Source organism: Erpetoichthys calabaricus, chromosome 3 (genome assembly GCF_900747795.2).
Source record: "Erpetoichthys calabaricus chromosome 3, fErpCal1.3, whole genome shotgun sequence".
In the NCBI taxonomy this organism is placed as follows: domain Eukaryota; kingdom Metazoa; phylum Chordata; class Cladistia; order Polypteriformes; family Polypteridae; genus Erpetoichthys; species Erpetoichthys calabaricus.
Genome location: NC_041396.2, coordinates 296,320,739 through 296,336,556, shown reverse-complemented (window position 1 = coordinate 296,336,556; position 15,818 = coordinate 296,320,739). Strand labels below are relative to the sequence as shown.

At 42.2% G+C, this 15,818-nt stretch overlaps 1 protein-coding gene across 2 annotated transcripts in view; it reads right to left on the bottom strand.

Annotated features, from left to right (window-relative positions):
* Positions 1-15,818, bottom strand: part of csad (cysteine sulfinic acid decarboxylase) — a 112,815-nt gene that overhangs the window by 22,381 nt on the left and 74,616 nt on the right. For both annotated transcript variants that reach the window (XM_051925077.1, XM_028798563.2), the window contains exons 4-7: positions 14,001-14,091; positions 5,246-5,468; positions 5,089-5,168; positions 2,360-2,414 (exon numbers count right to left, since the gene is read on the bottom strand). In XM_051925077.1, coding sequence (XP_051781037.1) covers positions 2,360-2,414; positions 5,089-5,168; positions 5,246-5,468; positions 14,001-14,091 — 449 coding nt within the window. The remainder of the gene's footprint in view (positions 1-2,359; positions 2,415-5,088; positions 5,169-5,245; positions 5,469-14,000; positions 14,092-15,818) is intronic.

Sequence of the window (15,818 nt, the reverse complement as noted above, 5' to 3'; positions counted from 1 at the left end):
GACCAGATCGAGCTTCATTGGTTGCACTTGTTCTTCCCTCTATAAGCCTTTCTACCCATTCATAAACTTTTCGTTGAGTCCTGCGGTTTTCACTTCTGCACTGAGCCAACATCCTTCAGGGAACTTCAACAGGTTTCACCCCCTTTGCCCAAAGAAATCTTATTACGGCGCATTGTTCAACAATGGTACAATCCCACAGCAGAGCGTTCATGTTCATTTGACCCTGGGTTCAACTAGAATAATGACAGAGTGCTCCACGGTGCATGTTCTACCTACCCATAAGCCATTGTGAGTATATTATATTGCATGGGCTTCTATATTACTTTTTGATTTATCCTCATATTATGTTGATTATTAGTTCTTCATACCATGTGCCTTGCACACTGTAATTGAGCCCAAGGGATCTGAATTCTGTCAGTTTCTGGCAGGTACAATTTTAATGAAAGGGATCAAGAGATGAAACATTATCAAAAATTGGGGCAAGTTCATTAACAAAAGATGAAACAAACAGAACTAAGATACCGAGATGCCAATCAGGAGGAAACAGTGCCACTGGATTTTGTACACCTAAGAAAAATGGCATTGGAGCATTACAGCATAAGAACAATCTGGACAAGAACAGGCCATTCAGCCCACCAAAGCTCGCCTGTCCTCTCCATTTAATTCTTTTAAAATAACATCAAGTCGAGTTTTGAAGGTCCCTAAAGTCCTACTGTCTACCACACTACTTTATCACTTGCTCCAAGTGTCTGTGGTTATTTCTGTGAAGAAAACCTTCCTAATGTTTGTGTGAAATTTACCCTTAATAAGTTACCAACTGTGTCCCCGTGTTCTTGATGAACTCATTTTAAAGTCAATGTCTCGATCCGCTGGACTAATTCACTACATAATTTTAAACAATCCAGTCAGGTCTCCTCTTCATCTTCTTTTGCTTAAACTGTAAAGGCTCAGCTCTCTTAATCTTTCCTCATAACTTGCCCCCTGTAGCCCTCAATCAGTTTTGTCGCTCTTCTCTGGACCTTTTCTTGTGCTGTTATGTCCTTTTTATAGTTTGGAGACCAAAACTGCACCCAGGACTTCAGATGAGGCCTCACCAGTGTGTTGTAAAGCTTGAGCAGAACCTCCTTGGACTTGTGTTCCACACATCAAGGCGCTATATAACCTGACATTCTGTTTGCCTTCTCAATGTGCCTCGAAGAGAAGCAGGCTTTACAGGAACGCGACCAATAGAGGAAACACCGGGCAAGAGAGCTGAGACACACAAGGATACTGAGGAAAGGCACAGGAGGAATGCGGAGGGTACACGTAAGATAACATATGAAATATTTTTAAATTTTATTATTTTACCTGTCTTCAAGAGGCAGACGTAGCTAGTAATTTAATAAAGTATAAAAAAGAAGAAAAACTAAAAAAAGAAAAAGAACAATTTAATTAACAAACTGGAGAGATAAGAGAATTCAATCCAAAAACCATCTCAAAAATTCTACCAATCAGAAAGGCTAAAAGTGAGAAAGCTCAAATCTCACAAAAGGAAGACGTATAAAAGGAAACAGAAGAGCAAAATGTAAAGAAATCAATGCTACAGCAAAGTGGCAGTGGCAGCCGGTGTCTTCAAACAGCCTTCAAGTAACTGCAGATCTGAAGTCCACAGCGCCCGAGGGCTGTAAATTAGTTAGAGGGTAACACAGCAAAATTAATGGACACAAAGTGTCAGGAATTAGAAGGCAAGAAATACACAAAATAAAACATAAAAACAATAGAAGACAAGGGAACAGTGGAATTTGCAAATACCAGGAAAAACGCAAACAAGGATGACGTACTTGTAAAAGTTTTATTTTTATACTGTATTGTGGATTTGTTCTGTTCTGTGTATTGTATTGTATTGACCCTCTTCTTTTTGACACCCACTGCACACCCAACCTACCTGGAAAGGGGTCTCTCTTTGAACTGCCTTTCCCAAGGTTTCTTCCATTTTTTCCCTACAAGGGTTTTTTTGGGAGTTTTTCCTTGTCTTCTTAGAGAGTCAAGGCTGGGGAGCTGTCAAGAGGCAGGGCCTGTTAAAGCCCATTGTAGCACTTCTTGTGTGATTTTGGGCTATACAAAAATAAATGGCATTGTATTGTATTATAAATACCAGGCAATCCAAGCCTAGCGTGGGTCAGTTTCTGTTAAAGATGCGAACACCACATGCAGGTCTCACTGTTCAGTCTCCCCATCGCTGCAACATTCCCCACTCATTTTTGGGACTCCTGAATATTTTTATTCAGTTGTGTCGTGAAATGGGGAATGCTGCAATTAGAAATGACACTATCTGAAGGGTGTTGTAAAAAGTTTATGCTAAAAAAATGGTGCACATTACCTCTGACTTTGCTTTTTCTATCTTCTTCACTAGGTCTTCTACTATCATTATGCCCCTATTAGAGAAATGCAAACATGCAATTAGTTTTCAGTTACATGCCAGCCATGCCCATTTCGAGAGAACTTTGACTTGACTGCCTGCTCTCATACAGTGGATTTCAGATGGCATTTGGCCCTCTTCAAATTGTACAACATTTTGGTCTGTTACAGTCTTGTGCAAACATCATTTGAATTCATTTTTTGAATTGAATGATGAAGCGACAAGATTTTAGGAACTTTTCCAAATTTATTAATAGTAAAGAACTGAACACTCCTATTGACACGTGATATTCAGACCCTTTACTTGATACTGTGGCAGCCATTCCAGCCGGGAGTATTCTTTGGCCTGATAGATTTGGGGATTTTCTGCCATTCTACGCTGCAGATCTTATCAACCTTGTCAATGGACAGCTATTTTCAGGTCTCACCTGACATGTTTGATTGGATTCAAGTCTAGGTTCTTGGTGGGCCACTCAAGGACATTCACAGAGTTGCCTCTCAGTCACTTCTGTGTTGTCTTTGCTTTGTGAATCTTCAGCCCAGTCTGAGGTCCAGAGCACCTCTTGAGCAGGTTTTCATTAAAGATGGCATCTCTGTGCTTTTCTCCATTCAGATTTCCCTCACCCCTGTTGAGTCTTCCAGTCCCTGATGTTGCCATCCATGTGCTTCACTGTTATGAGCGGTGCCTGGTTTTCTCCTGACATGAACTAATCTTGGTTTCATCAGACCACAGAATCTTGTTTATCACATTCTGAGAGTCCATTAGGTGCCTTTTCACAAACTCCAAGTGGCCTTCCATATGTTTTTTTTTTTTATTGAAGGGATGCTTCCATCTGGCTAAATTATCATAAAGCCCAGATTGATGGTGTTGTGGTAACTGTTTTTGTACTGGAAATTTCTCCCACTCCACACAGGTTCTATGGAGCTCAGCAAGATTGACCAATGACCCCCTTTCTTATCAAGGCCCTTTTCCCATGATTGCTCAGTTTGGGTTATTGTATTAAGGATGTCCATGTACTTTGCTCCATTCAGCTTTTCCTTGACCGTGACTAGTCTCCCAGTCCCTGATGCTACCCCCACCATGCTTCACTGTTGGAATGATATTGAGCAAGTGATGGGCAGTACTTGGTTTCCCCCAGACATGATGCTAATCTTAGATTCATCAGACCACAGAATCTTGTTTCTCACAGTCAGAGGTTCCCTTAAGGTGCCTTTTCCCAAACTCCAAGAGGGTCTCCACTTGTATTTTACAGAGAAGAGGCTCCTCTCTGGCCACTCTGTCATAAAGCCTAGATTTGGTGGAGTGTTGCAGTGATGGTTGTTATTCTGGAAGTTTCTCCCATCTCCACACAGGTTCTGCGGTGCTCAGCCAGAGTGATTGTTGGGGTCTTAGGCATCTCTCTTACCAAAGACGTTCTCTAAAGTCTACTCAGTTGGTCAGCTCTATTAAGAGTTGTGGATGTTCCAGACTTTTTCCATTTAAGAATTGTGGAGGCTACTGTACTCTTAGAACCTTCAGGGAAATGCAGGAAGTTTTTGTATCCTTCCCCAGATCTGAACCTCAACACAATCATGTCTCTAAGCTCTGCAGGCGATTCATTTGTCCTCATGGCTTGGTTTTAGCTCACCTGTGGGAACTTCTCTAGACAGGTGTGCGCCTTTCCTTACTCGTCCAATCAGTTGAATTGACCACAGATGGACTCCAAACAAGGTGTAGAAACACCTCAATGATAATCAACACAATGGGATGGATCTGAGCTCCATTTCAAGTGTCATAGAGAAGCATCTGAATACTTGTCTCAATGTGATATTTCATTTTTTTACTTTTAATAAATTTGCAACAACGCCTAAACTTCTGTTTTTGGTTTTTCATTCTAGGGCACAGGTGTCAAACACCATGCCTCAAGGGCCGTTGTGGCTGCAGGTTTTTATTCTAACCATTTTCCTATCAGTGACCTGGTTTCAATGCTAATTAACTCCTTTTCCCTTCATTTTAATAGCCCTGTTTTTAAGGATTCAGTCCTCTGAATTGATTTGTTTCTTCATTAAATGGCAGCCAAACAGAAATGAGACGCAAATGAACCAACAGATGAGCAGCTAAATTCGAGCTTCTGTTGATTTTCTGCTTTTTCTAAGAACATCGTCAGAAAGTTTTGGTGACCTGAGAGATCAACCTTACTGAGACCTTCACCTTTCTTTATTTTCAGACATTGTGTGATGGGCACAGGTGAGCTGGTCATGTGGCAGCTTGTTTCGTGTCTCATTATTGTTTGGCTACTAATTAAGGAAAAAGAAACAACTAAGGGGACTGAGTCAAGTTAATTAAAACTGAGGCAAAAGAAGTTAATTAGCTGAAAAATCTGGTCACTAATTAAGAAGATGGTTAGAATGAAAACCTGCAGCCACTGCGGCCCACTAGGGCCGGAATTCGACACCCCAGTTCTAGGGTATTGAGTGTTGCATGAAAAATGAATTTAAATGATTTTTAGCTTAATATAAGAATACTGCAAAACATGTAAAAAGTGAAGCCGTCTGAAGACTTTGTGATTGCTCTGTGTAACAGACACTAACCTGTCCTGTAGCTCACTGAAGAAGGGCTTAATGCAGTACATATTCAACAAAGGCCCTCAACTGTTACCGAGTGAGACCTTCAACTTTCCTTTCATATGGGAAGGCAGAAGAAGAGATTACCTGTTATCGACATCGACCAACTGCACATTCTCCAACCCAATTCCAAGAAAACATGCAGACTTCTTCACAGAATAGTGGCACTGCAAAGAGACAAGGTGTAAACTGAACTCCAAAACACCATCTAGTACACTGGTGATGCATAACTCATAGGTCTTACCTCCTGAGAAGTGAATAATGCCAACCTTGGCAGCGACCAGAGACCTCGCACCTTTACCTCCGGGAAGGCCCGATACCTGGCTAGGTTCATTGCGTACATGGTGGAAATGGAGCCTCCAGGGCAGAAAATACCATCCCCTGAGTTCCAGCCAATGACAGCCCTCAGTTTGGTGAGCACCACCTCCTCCATGAGGACAAACACCGGACCAACCTCATAAGTGTACCTAGAAGACAAGAGTCACACATCATCCTTTGGAAAGGTCATGAACTTGAAAGTGTTGGTCCCTCTTTTGTTTTTCAAGTCATTTTAATTTTTTTATTCCCCTACCTTTAACAACTAAATGAAAGGACATTTATATTTTTGATTTGATATACTTGGGGCGGCATGGTGGCGCAGTGGGTAGCACTGCTGCCTCGCAGTTGGGGAACCTGGGTTCGCTTCCCAGGTCCTCCCTGCATGGAGTTTGCATGTTCTCCCCGTGTCTGCGTGGGTTTTCTCCGGGCGCTCCGTTTTCCTCCTACAGTCCAAAGACATGCCGATTAGGTGGATTGGAGATTCTAAATTGGCCCTAGTGTGTGCTTGGTGTGTGGGTGTGTTTATGTGTGTCCTGCGGTGGGTTGGCACCCTGCCCGGGATTGCTTCCTGCCTTGTGCCCTGTGTTGGCTGGGATTGGCTCCAGCAGACCCCCGTGACCCTGTGTTCGGATTCAGCGGGTTGGATAATGGATGGATGGATGGATTTGATATACTTTGGTAATTGTTGAGAGGAAATCGCCTTTTCTCTAGGGTTGTGCGATATTGACAAAAAATGATCTCTCAACATTTTCTAGGACTTTGATGATAATCATAATTAGATGATATTTTGCATTCTCTAAAAATGTGTTTGTAAAAGTCTACTGAAAAAGATCTTATTGATTTACTTAAAACTAAAGTAAAATAACACAAAAACATTAAAATCACCAGTCGAAGTATTACTGAGATCAAACAACGTGCGAGTAGGAGGCAGCTAATGATGACATCACTTCCTGTAATGCCTAATAAAGACTCCACCTTTGCTACGATACCCTCAGTTCTGTTTTGGACTCGGATCTGTGAACATCTCTGTTCTAATTTGCAGCCTTGGAACAATATATGGGTGGCTGCCCCAAACCTTCATGATGTCTTTGACTCATTCTTAAGACAAGTGCAAGTATGAGTAAACCATTTCAAATTAGCCTACTGGATTTACACAAAAGACCAACAAAACTATTATAATGAGAACATTTTAAACAGACACTTATGAATCCAAAGGGAATAAAACACTAATCATAATTGAACTACAGGATATGAGCTTTACAATGTGGATAAACATAAACTGCTCTGCTGTAAGGTGAACTGTGCAGCCTACAAGCAAAAACTAATTTGTGATAATCTGTACTAGAGTTTAAAAATCCAAAGTTCAGTCAAATACTGCGCGGAAAAAAAAATATAGGATTTGTAAACAGGTTCTGTTGTATATTGCAGAAAAATGTCAGAAAAAAATAAAACAGTTGTAAAATTTGAGAGAGGAAACGTCAAGTTGTGTGACAGAAACACCGGTCTGTCCACGTCCACAGCATGTGGTTCCAGAGCAGCACAGTTACCTGTTACAATATTTCCTTCATTGCTGAGTGCCGCCTTCTCAGAAGGACTGGTTGGTGCAGGGATGCACAAGTACTTTTTTGCAAGCTTCCCCAATTTGGGGTAATGTACTTCTGGTGATTTACATCACTGTCCACGTCAGGGATCATCAAGTAGCCCTCGATCTCTTTTTCAATGGCAGTGTGTGCCTTCACTTAATTCCTGTCATTTTTTTTTTTTTTGGGAAATAGCTACTAGACTTTTTTTTTTGCTCCCTCCCTCATTGCTCATCACCTGCTTCAACAGATGTGGGATAGAATGGGGCAAGGAGGTGGGGATCTTTGCAAGTGTTTTAAATAAAGAATGTAAAAAAGTGCTTTGAAATCAAGGACCCCAACCAAGACGACTTGCGAAAGAAAATGCGGCCGATAGGCTTATGCTTCTTACAGAAATAAAAATAATTTGTTTGAATGGTTAATAATAATAATAATAATAATAATAATTAATTCATTAGGGCGGCACGGTGGCGCAGTGGGTAGCGCTGCTGCCTCGCAGTTGGGAGATCTGGGGACCTGGGTTCGATTCCCCGGTCCTCCCTGCGTGGAGTTTGCATGTTCTCCCCGTGTCTGCGTGGGTTTCCTCCGGGTGCTCCGGTTTCCTCCCACAGTCCAAAGACATGCAGGTTAGGTGGATTGGCGATTCTAAATTGGCCCTAGTGTGTGCTTGGTGTGTGGGTGTGTTTGTGTGTGTCCTGCGGTGAGTTGGCACCCTGCCCAGGATTGGTTCCTGCCTTGTGCCCTGGGATTGGCTCCAGCAGACCCCCGTGACCCTGTGTTCGGATTCAGCGGGTTGTGAAATGGATGGATGGATGGATTAATTCATTACATTTATATAGCGCTTTTCTCAGTACTCAAAGCGCTATCCACACAGGGAGGAACCGGGAAGCAAACCCACAATCTTCCACAGTCTCCTTACTGCAAAGCAGCAGCACTACCTCTGCGCCGACTGTGGGGTTAACATAATTCATTCAAGCTAATTTTCTTTTTTTTTTACCTGACACGTAGGGGCTCTGTACTAGATCAATTTCACTTAAAGAGGAACCCAAATTTCCCCTTCAATGGAAATATGAAGCCTACATCAAAAACAATTAAGCCTCTTCCAGTTGTTAATCCATACTGCACTGACAGTGTTGGCTCCACTATCTGTTGTCATTCTAGCTACTGCTTTTCTTGTCGTACAGCACTTTTGTGTGAATGATTCTGCTAAAGTTTGCTGAGTGTGTTTTTGCTTTTCAAATCAAATCAAATCAAAATCTGTATTGTCATTGTAGCAATGACACATTGTACAACGAAATTTAGGTGCAATTTTCCAATGCAGAAATAACATAAAAACAAAACACAATTACTCAAGTTAAAACTAAAATTTTCCATTCATACATATGTCGTATTGCACTTGTCCCATAGCCAATGTTGACTTAGAGCTGTATTGTAAAATGAAGGTGCACTCGGTCAGATTGATCACTTAGCAGCATTCAGCATGGTGATGGCTGAAGGATAGAAACTGATTCTCAGTCTATTTGTCTTAGTCTTTATGGATCTGAAATGTCTGCCTGAAGGCAGGCGTTCAAACAATGCTTGTCCTGGGTGTGATGGGTCCTGAAGAATTTTCTTGACGTTCCTGAGACAACAGGAACTACTGTATGTAGTTCTTCTAGTGAGGGGAGAGGACAGCCGACAATCCACTGGGCGACCTTAATGACCCTGTGGAGCTCTTTCCTCTGTGCTACTGTGCAGCTGGAGAACCACGCACAGAGACAGTAGGCCAGGATGCTCTCTGCTGTGCAGTGGTAAAAGGACACCAGCAGTTTCTCAGGGATGTTGTTCTTCCTGAGAACCCTCAGGAAGTAGAGTCTCTTTTGGGCCTTCTTCACTACCTCAGTAGTGTGTGTTCCTCAGGTCAAGTCCTCCCTAATGGTGACTTCCAAGAAGCGGAAGTCTGAGACCTTCTCCACACAGTCCCCATTGATGATGAGTGGCTTGATGTTGTCTGCCTTCTTCCTGAAGTCCACGATGAGCCCCTTGGTCTTGGCTATATTTAGGAGCAAGTTGTTATTCCTACACAACGTTGTCAACTCCAGCTCATCCCGGTAAGCAGGCTCATCCCCCCCACAGATGAGCCCTACTACCGTGGTATTGTCAGCGAACTTAACACTGGTGTTACTGAGGTGGGCAGGAATGCAATCATGGATGTAGAGCAGGGGTATTCAACTAAAATCTAAAGAGGTCCAATTAGAGAAAATTTGTTGAAGCAATGGTCCGGAAGATCATGTTGTCTAACTATTTTCGCTGTCCACTTTCCTTTTTTTGGAGAGCGCCATTTGTTCCTTATTTTTCTGTCCCTTTCTCCGTCTCACCCGTCTTTTCTTTTTCCAGCGCAGTCATCTGTATCTCTCACTTTCTTCCGCCTAGAATCCACAGACTTGATTGGCTGAGTGGTATCACGTGAAATGGCTTAACGCGCATACAATTGGTCTGTACATTTCCTCATCCACTAAAACATTGCCGTAAAGACTACAAAAGCTGCGCCGGCTAAAATAGAAGCACCCCGTTACATTTTAAATCATAACCTTCTGTTTTGGCTGTAAGTCTGGGTCCGTATGAGACAGCTTCTGGTTAGTGACCTCTTGTGTCGAGGGTATAGAGCAGGGGGCTCAGCACACAGCCCTGTGGGGAGCCAGTGCTGAGGATGATGGGTGTGAAGAAGTAGGGGCCCACTCTAACCCTCTGAGTGCGATCACTCAGGAAGTCCTTGATCCAAAGGCAGGTGGAGTGTGGAAGTGCTATATCTGACAGTTTGGTCACCAGTCTGTGGGGTAAGATGGTATTAAAGGCAGAGCTGAAGTCTATGAAGAGCAGCCGTGCGTAGCTCCGCTGCTGCTCAAGATGGGACAGAACAGCATGGAGAACAGTGGCCACAGCGTCCATAGACCTGTTTGCTCTTTTGTGCTTGTACCTTAGGTGATTTAGACCTGTCGTAGACAGCTGACTCCAGAAACTTTTCGTATCCTTCATATTCTGTGTAGTGGTTTGTTCGCAGATGGTGAAACAAATTAGTTGTTGAGCTGTCTTTAACGGCAACCGATCTCCAATAGAGTTTGCAGAGTGCCGTCTTTTGAGCAACATCAGTCTTTTCAAAGCCAAACCACCTCCACATAAGTGATGATGATCTATGTCTTGCAATTCAATCTAATGACGTAGATTGTGAGGCTGTTTGATCCCCTGGTGCTGTTTGTTCACTCATTTGTAGGCAGTTACGTGCTGACCATGCAGGCCTATATGCTCGGTTTGTGCACACTCCGTAATCTATCCTGTTAGGTTATACGAGACAGTGAATGTAAGGACTCTCATAGCGTATTTTTGTTTGTTTGTTGCAATGTGAATGACATATTTGATAATTTCAGCTCACACCCCGATAAAACAACAATTAAGAGAATTATCGTATCATATCATAGACAGTACATATCACACACTTCTACTTTTTGCATGACTATTGGGGGTCAGAGCCCATTGTAGAGCACCCCTGGAGTAATTTTCAGGTTAAGGGCTTTGCTCAAGGGCCCAACGAAGTAAAATCTCTTCTGGCAGAAACTGAATTAGAACCAGCAACCTTCCAGATACCAACACAGATCCTTAGCCTCAAAACCACCATTCCACCTAGGAAATGTGAAAGGTGTGAAAATGTGTGAAATAGAGAGGAGAATTCACGCAGCTGTCATCTTTATTTTCACATTTTCCATACCTTACACCAATCCCCATTTGTTACTGTGTGGAGGCTTCAGCTAATTCCACCATAGACAGTATGCAATTCCACTGCTTGTTGAGAGGGGTGAAGTGTTAATTTCAATCACTTTACTAATATTTAAGGAAATACTGTGTTGTCATCCTGCTTTTATTTATGAACAATAACAGAAGGGAAATTACAATGGAGGAGAAAAAGATCCTGCCACTGTGTAAAACGATACCCTCCTGGCTACGGTCACCACAGGCAAGATGACTAACTGTGACTAGGAATGACGTCCTGAGTATTCTTGGAATAACTGCCAAAGCATTGTTTGCAGCGAATTTGCTAGGTTCGCCGGTGACCTTGTTCAACAAATAGTTCCTCAAAAATCTGCCACACAGCTGGCTTAGGAAAATGATTATTTTTTCCCAGCTCCCCATGATGCTTTGCAAGGCCAGCATAATGGCACAGAGTTGTAGCAGCCAATGTTGGATCAGGTATCTCCCAAGCAGTGTTTAAAGTTGAACAAAACAACTGCAGGTACTCTCAGTAGTCTCGTCGTGATGTGTTTTTCAGAAGAGAAGATTAGCTGTCTGATGTATTGTGTCTTACATACATGAACAGATCTGGACTTGCCTGATGTTTGTTGTTTTTTCCTGTTTTGCCCATTTTTGTTCTTCTTTTGATTGTCTAATAAATTATTGAAATTTTAAGAATATGGGTTTATTCCTGTTTTTTCAAGCCAGATGTTTCAAGTTATTCTCTCCCTTGAGGGGCAATTTAGGCATATAAAATATACTTGTACTTTTAAAATGCTTGAGGCCCATGTTGGGCCTGTACAGGCTTTGAAGAATACATTTTGAGTTTGGGGCTAGGCGGCCTGGGAAGAGGCCTATTTCAAGGCAACCAGTGATGTCCTGAGTTAGTTGTGAACAATTAAATGGGAATTTTTTTGGAGCAGAAAATTGTAGATGACACATAAGCCAAAAATATACAAACAATACTGAAAAAAAATGTATCACATAAAACATATAAATATTACTGCCATTAGAGGGTCAGCTCAGGTTGGACGGTTTAGAGACAAAGTCAGAGAGGCGAGATTGCATTGGTTTGGACATGTGCCCAGGAGAGATGCTGAGTATATTGGAAGAAGGATGCTAAGGATAGGGCTGCCAGGCAAGAGGAGAAGAGGAAGGCCTAAGAGAAGGTTTATGGATGTGATTAGAGAGGACATGCAGGAGATGGGTGTGACAGAGCAAGATGGTGAGGACAGAAAGATATGGAAGAAGATGATCTGCTGTGGCAACCCCTAATGGGAGCAGCCAAAAGAAGCTGAAGAAGACTGTTAGTGTAAGTGCATGCTGTATTATTAATAATGAAAGCAATTAAAAAAAAAAAAAACTAGGGGGCGCCTCCTACTTGCTTTGCTCACCAAACCCCGGGACCAGTGCCCGCTATCTTGTGGCTGAGCCGCTCAAAGGGCCTCGGGGCGCTCCTTTATTAGAGAAAGTGATTGTATTTATAGAGATGGTATATAGAAAAGTAGGTGGGGCACGGGAGAAAGATGGGTTGGTTCTTAGTTATAGATAGAAAATCAGTTACTTGAGTATTTCACAAAAACTGTCTATTTTAAATATCAATGAATAATAAAACATAGTAAAAAGTAAAAGTAAATTACATTAACGCCTCATCAAAAACAATATTATGAATTACTTTGTCCTCTGACTCACATTCTATAAACTTTTCTTTTCTGCATTTCTATTTGCATATTGTTCAGGATATTTTTCTATTTTTCTTTTATTGGACAATTCTCTTTTTTCTTGATATACAGCTCTTTTTTTGTTAATTTTCTTTTTATCGATGTTCATTATTAACTATTTTTCTATTGCGATGTAAAATTTGACATTCTTGAATAGATCATTTGCTTTTCTGCCTTGCCATTATAACCAACTGTGCTTAAGGGTGAGAGTGTCACGGGGTGGTATGGAGAGAGGATGTGTGCAGTATGAGTAATGATTGGGCAAGGGGTGTGTAGGGGAGTGGTCAAGGCTGAATAACGGACACAGCGGAAAACGTTTTTAGTATAACGGAGAGAAAAAAAGCGGTGGATCTATGCCTGCTACCTTCTACCTTCATTGCTCCCTTAGGTTTGTAGACATCACGTCCCCAGCTGGTTCGCACCCCATGCTCTCTCTCTCTCCTTCCCTCGCTCTTTTGTGCTCTCTCTCTCTCCCTTACACTCTCTCTCCCTCTCTCCCTCCCTCGCTCTTTTGTGCTCACTCTCTCCCTCCCTCTCTCTCCTTGCCTCTCTCTTTTGTGTTGTCTCTCTCCCTTACAATCTCCCTCCCTCTCTCTCCCTTACACTCTCACTCCCTCCCTCTCTCTCTCTCTCTCTCTCTCTTACACTCTCTCTCCCTCCCTCCCTCGCTCTTTTGTGCTCTCTCTCTCTCCCTTACACTCTCTCTCGCTCTCTGTCTCTCTTCCTCCCTCGCTCTTTTGTGCTCTCTCTCTCCCTTACACTCTCTCTCGCTCTCTCTCCTTGCCTCTCTCTTTTGTGCTCTCTCTCTCCCTTACACTCTCCCTCCCTCTCTCTCTCTCTCTCCCTTACACTCTCTCTCTCTCCCTCTCTCATTTGTGCTTCTCTCTCTCCCTCGCTCACTCTCTCTCTTTCCCACTCGCGCACCTCTACAAAAATCAAGCATAAAGCTCTAGCCATCCTTCTAGGCTCTGACATTTCTCAACCTTGTGCTCACTTGCTTTTCGGTTTCCTTTCTCCTGATTTCTTTTTCTTCTTTCTTATCTGCCCATTCCAGCTGATGCCGTGCACTTGCCATGTAGCATATTGGCAATCAACATCATTGAGGCGAGTGTGCATGTGTGTCAGTGCCAGTTAACCAACAAGGTAAGTAAAATAAAAAAACAAAAAAACTAAAATAAATTAATAAGTTAAATCACAAAAATATCCCACAGTGACATGCCCCACCACACTTGGTGGGATCCAAGTGTTATTCGTGAATTTTTATATTCACGGGGGTCTTCTGGCCCTAACCCTTGCAAATGTGAAGGGGTTACCTGTACATGTTTCTGGAGATTTTATAGCCATAGAAGGTTTACCTACAGTGACCACAGTCTTGTTGTCCATCTGACCAGTTTGACAAGTGTACCATTACTCTTTGCTGTTTAAAATCCCAGTCCAACTGTGAGCTCCACCTTCACAAGTCATTGGATTGGTTTTGAAATTTCAAACTGAGTGAGCCGTCTAGTTGTTCTCACCCACTTTTAAACAAAATTCACTCCAAGTCGTCTCCAGAGGTACAGAATATCAAATGCTGGCTCTGCAAGACGAATATGAGGCAAGTAACAGTTGTAAAACTTACTGACTAGTGTTCAGAGAGTCCGACAAGAACCGTCCAACAAGTGCATGGTGGTCCAGTCCTGCAAAGAGTTGATTGAAAAACCGGGGGTGATCTAAAAAATGAATGGGAAAAAAAAGGTTCAGCTCCATGCAATTGGTAATTATCAAGAATGTAATTATAACAGTGTGCTTCCAGCCAGGGATTTCAATCTGCATAAAAATTAGCTAATCAGCATTGTCTTCATTAATAAAAAAGGAAAGGGTGAAAGAGAAAGGGTAAGGACAGGGACAACCCAAAATACCACACAAATAAACACAAAATGAAGCCTCTCACCTCTGTGTGGCCAATAGCTAAGCCATAAATCGGTCCCTCACTGATCTCTCTGTTCCAATGCCATGTCTCTTTGTTTCTGGGTGGCCTCCTTCTTGTTGTCCTACCTAACACGTATTCATCTACTCTCAATACATCTTGCAGTTCTTCTTTCACCGTGTTCATGATCCAGTCAATGGCAAGCAAAAACAAAAATGGTGACAGAATCACTCTGGTTCCAACCTCAAAAGTCTCAGTCAGGTGTTCTCCATGTACAACGATGGTATATTTATTACTTCGTTGTATGAAATCTTGATCAGGTTTTATAATTTTCTGTAGGATCCCATAGTGGTGAAGCAGCTTTTACAACATCTCTCTCTCTAGACTGTCAAACACATTCTCACAGTCCATGAAACATAAATAGTGTGATGAGTCCGACTTGATCGACTACTTGACAATAACCCACAGAGTGCCAACTTAGTCCACGCATGACCGTTCTTTCGTGAAACCTGCCTGCTCATTGGTCAGCTTCTGATTAACTGGTCCCTTGAGTTTCTCCAGGATAATTCTGTTGAAGATAATTCCAGGAATGAACAAGTATGTGATGCCCCTATAATATGTGCACCTCCTTTCTTGAAGATCTTGATCAGATGCCCTCACTTCAATAGTGAGGGGGTGTTTTCAACCCTTCAGATTTTACAAAATAGCTCACAGAGTAAATCCTGGGCCAACATTTAGAGCTTCCACTGGAATCTCATCAATCTCTTCACTATTTCTGGCTTGCAAGATCTTCAAATGTTATCTGTATTGGGTAATTTGTTAGTTATCAATCTTTTTAATCTAAACAGCACTTCTCTCTCTACAATCTTCAAATCACTGAGTACACTGAGTATCTACTTGAGTGTCACTTGGGTAATTATTAGGAAAGAATGATTCCTGTTGCTTTGTATAGTGCACTTCTATAGTTACCACTATCTTGAGGCACTTCACAGTTACAGCACGATTGTTTCTTTTTCTTTTAGATGATAAGTACTGTACTATCAAATGAAGTGATTTAATGAGAGGTATACAAGTAGTCAATGATGGCAAATGACTCCTGTTGTTTAATGTAGTGCCTTTCTGTTGTGAACACAACCCTAATGTGTTGCAAAGGCACAGCACAGACGGTTCTTATTTCTGCATAATGGGTGCTGGGAAATGAAGTGACTTACTTCTTCTTCTTCTTCTTCTCCTTCTTCTTCTTTTTTCGGCTGTTCCCGTTAGGAGTTGCCACAGTGGATCATGTTCTTCCATATTGTCCTGTCTTCTGCATCTTGTTCTGTTACACCCACCATCTGCATGTCCTCTCTCACCACATCTATAAACCTTCGCTTAGCTCCCTTCTCCCAATATACCCAACATCTTTCCTCTGCACATGTCCAAACCAACGTAATCTCACCTCTCTGACTTTGTCTCCCAACCATCCAACTTGCGCCGACCCTCTAATGTCCTCATTTCTAATCCTATCCATCCTTGTCACACCCAATGCAA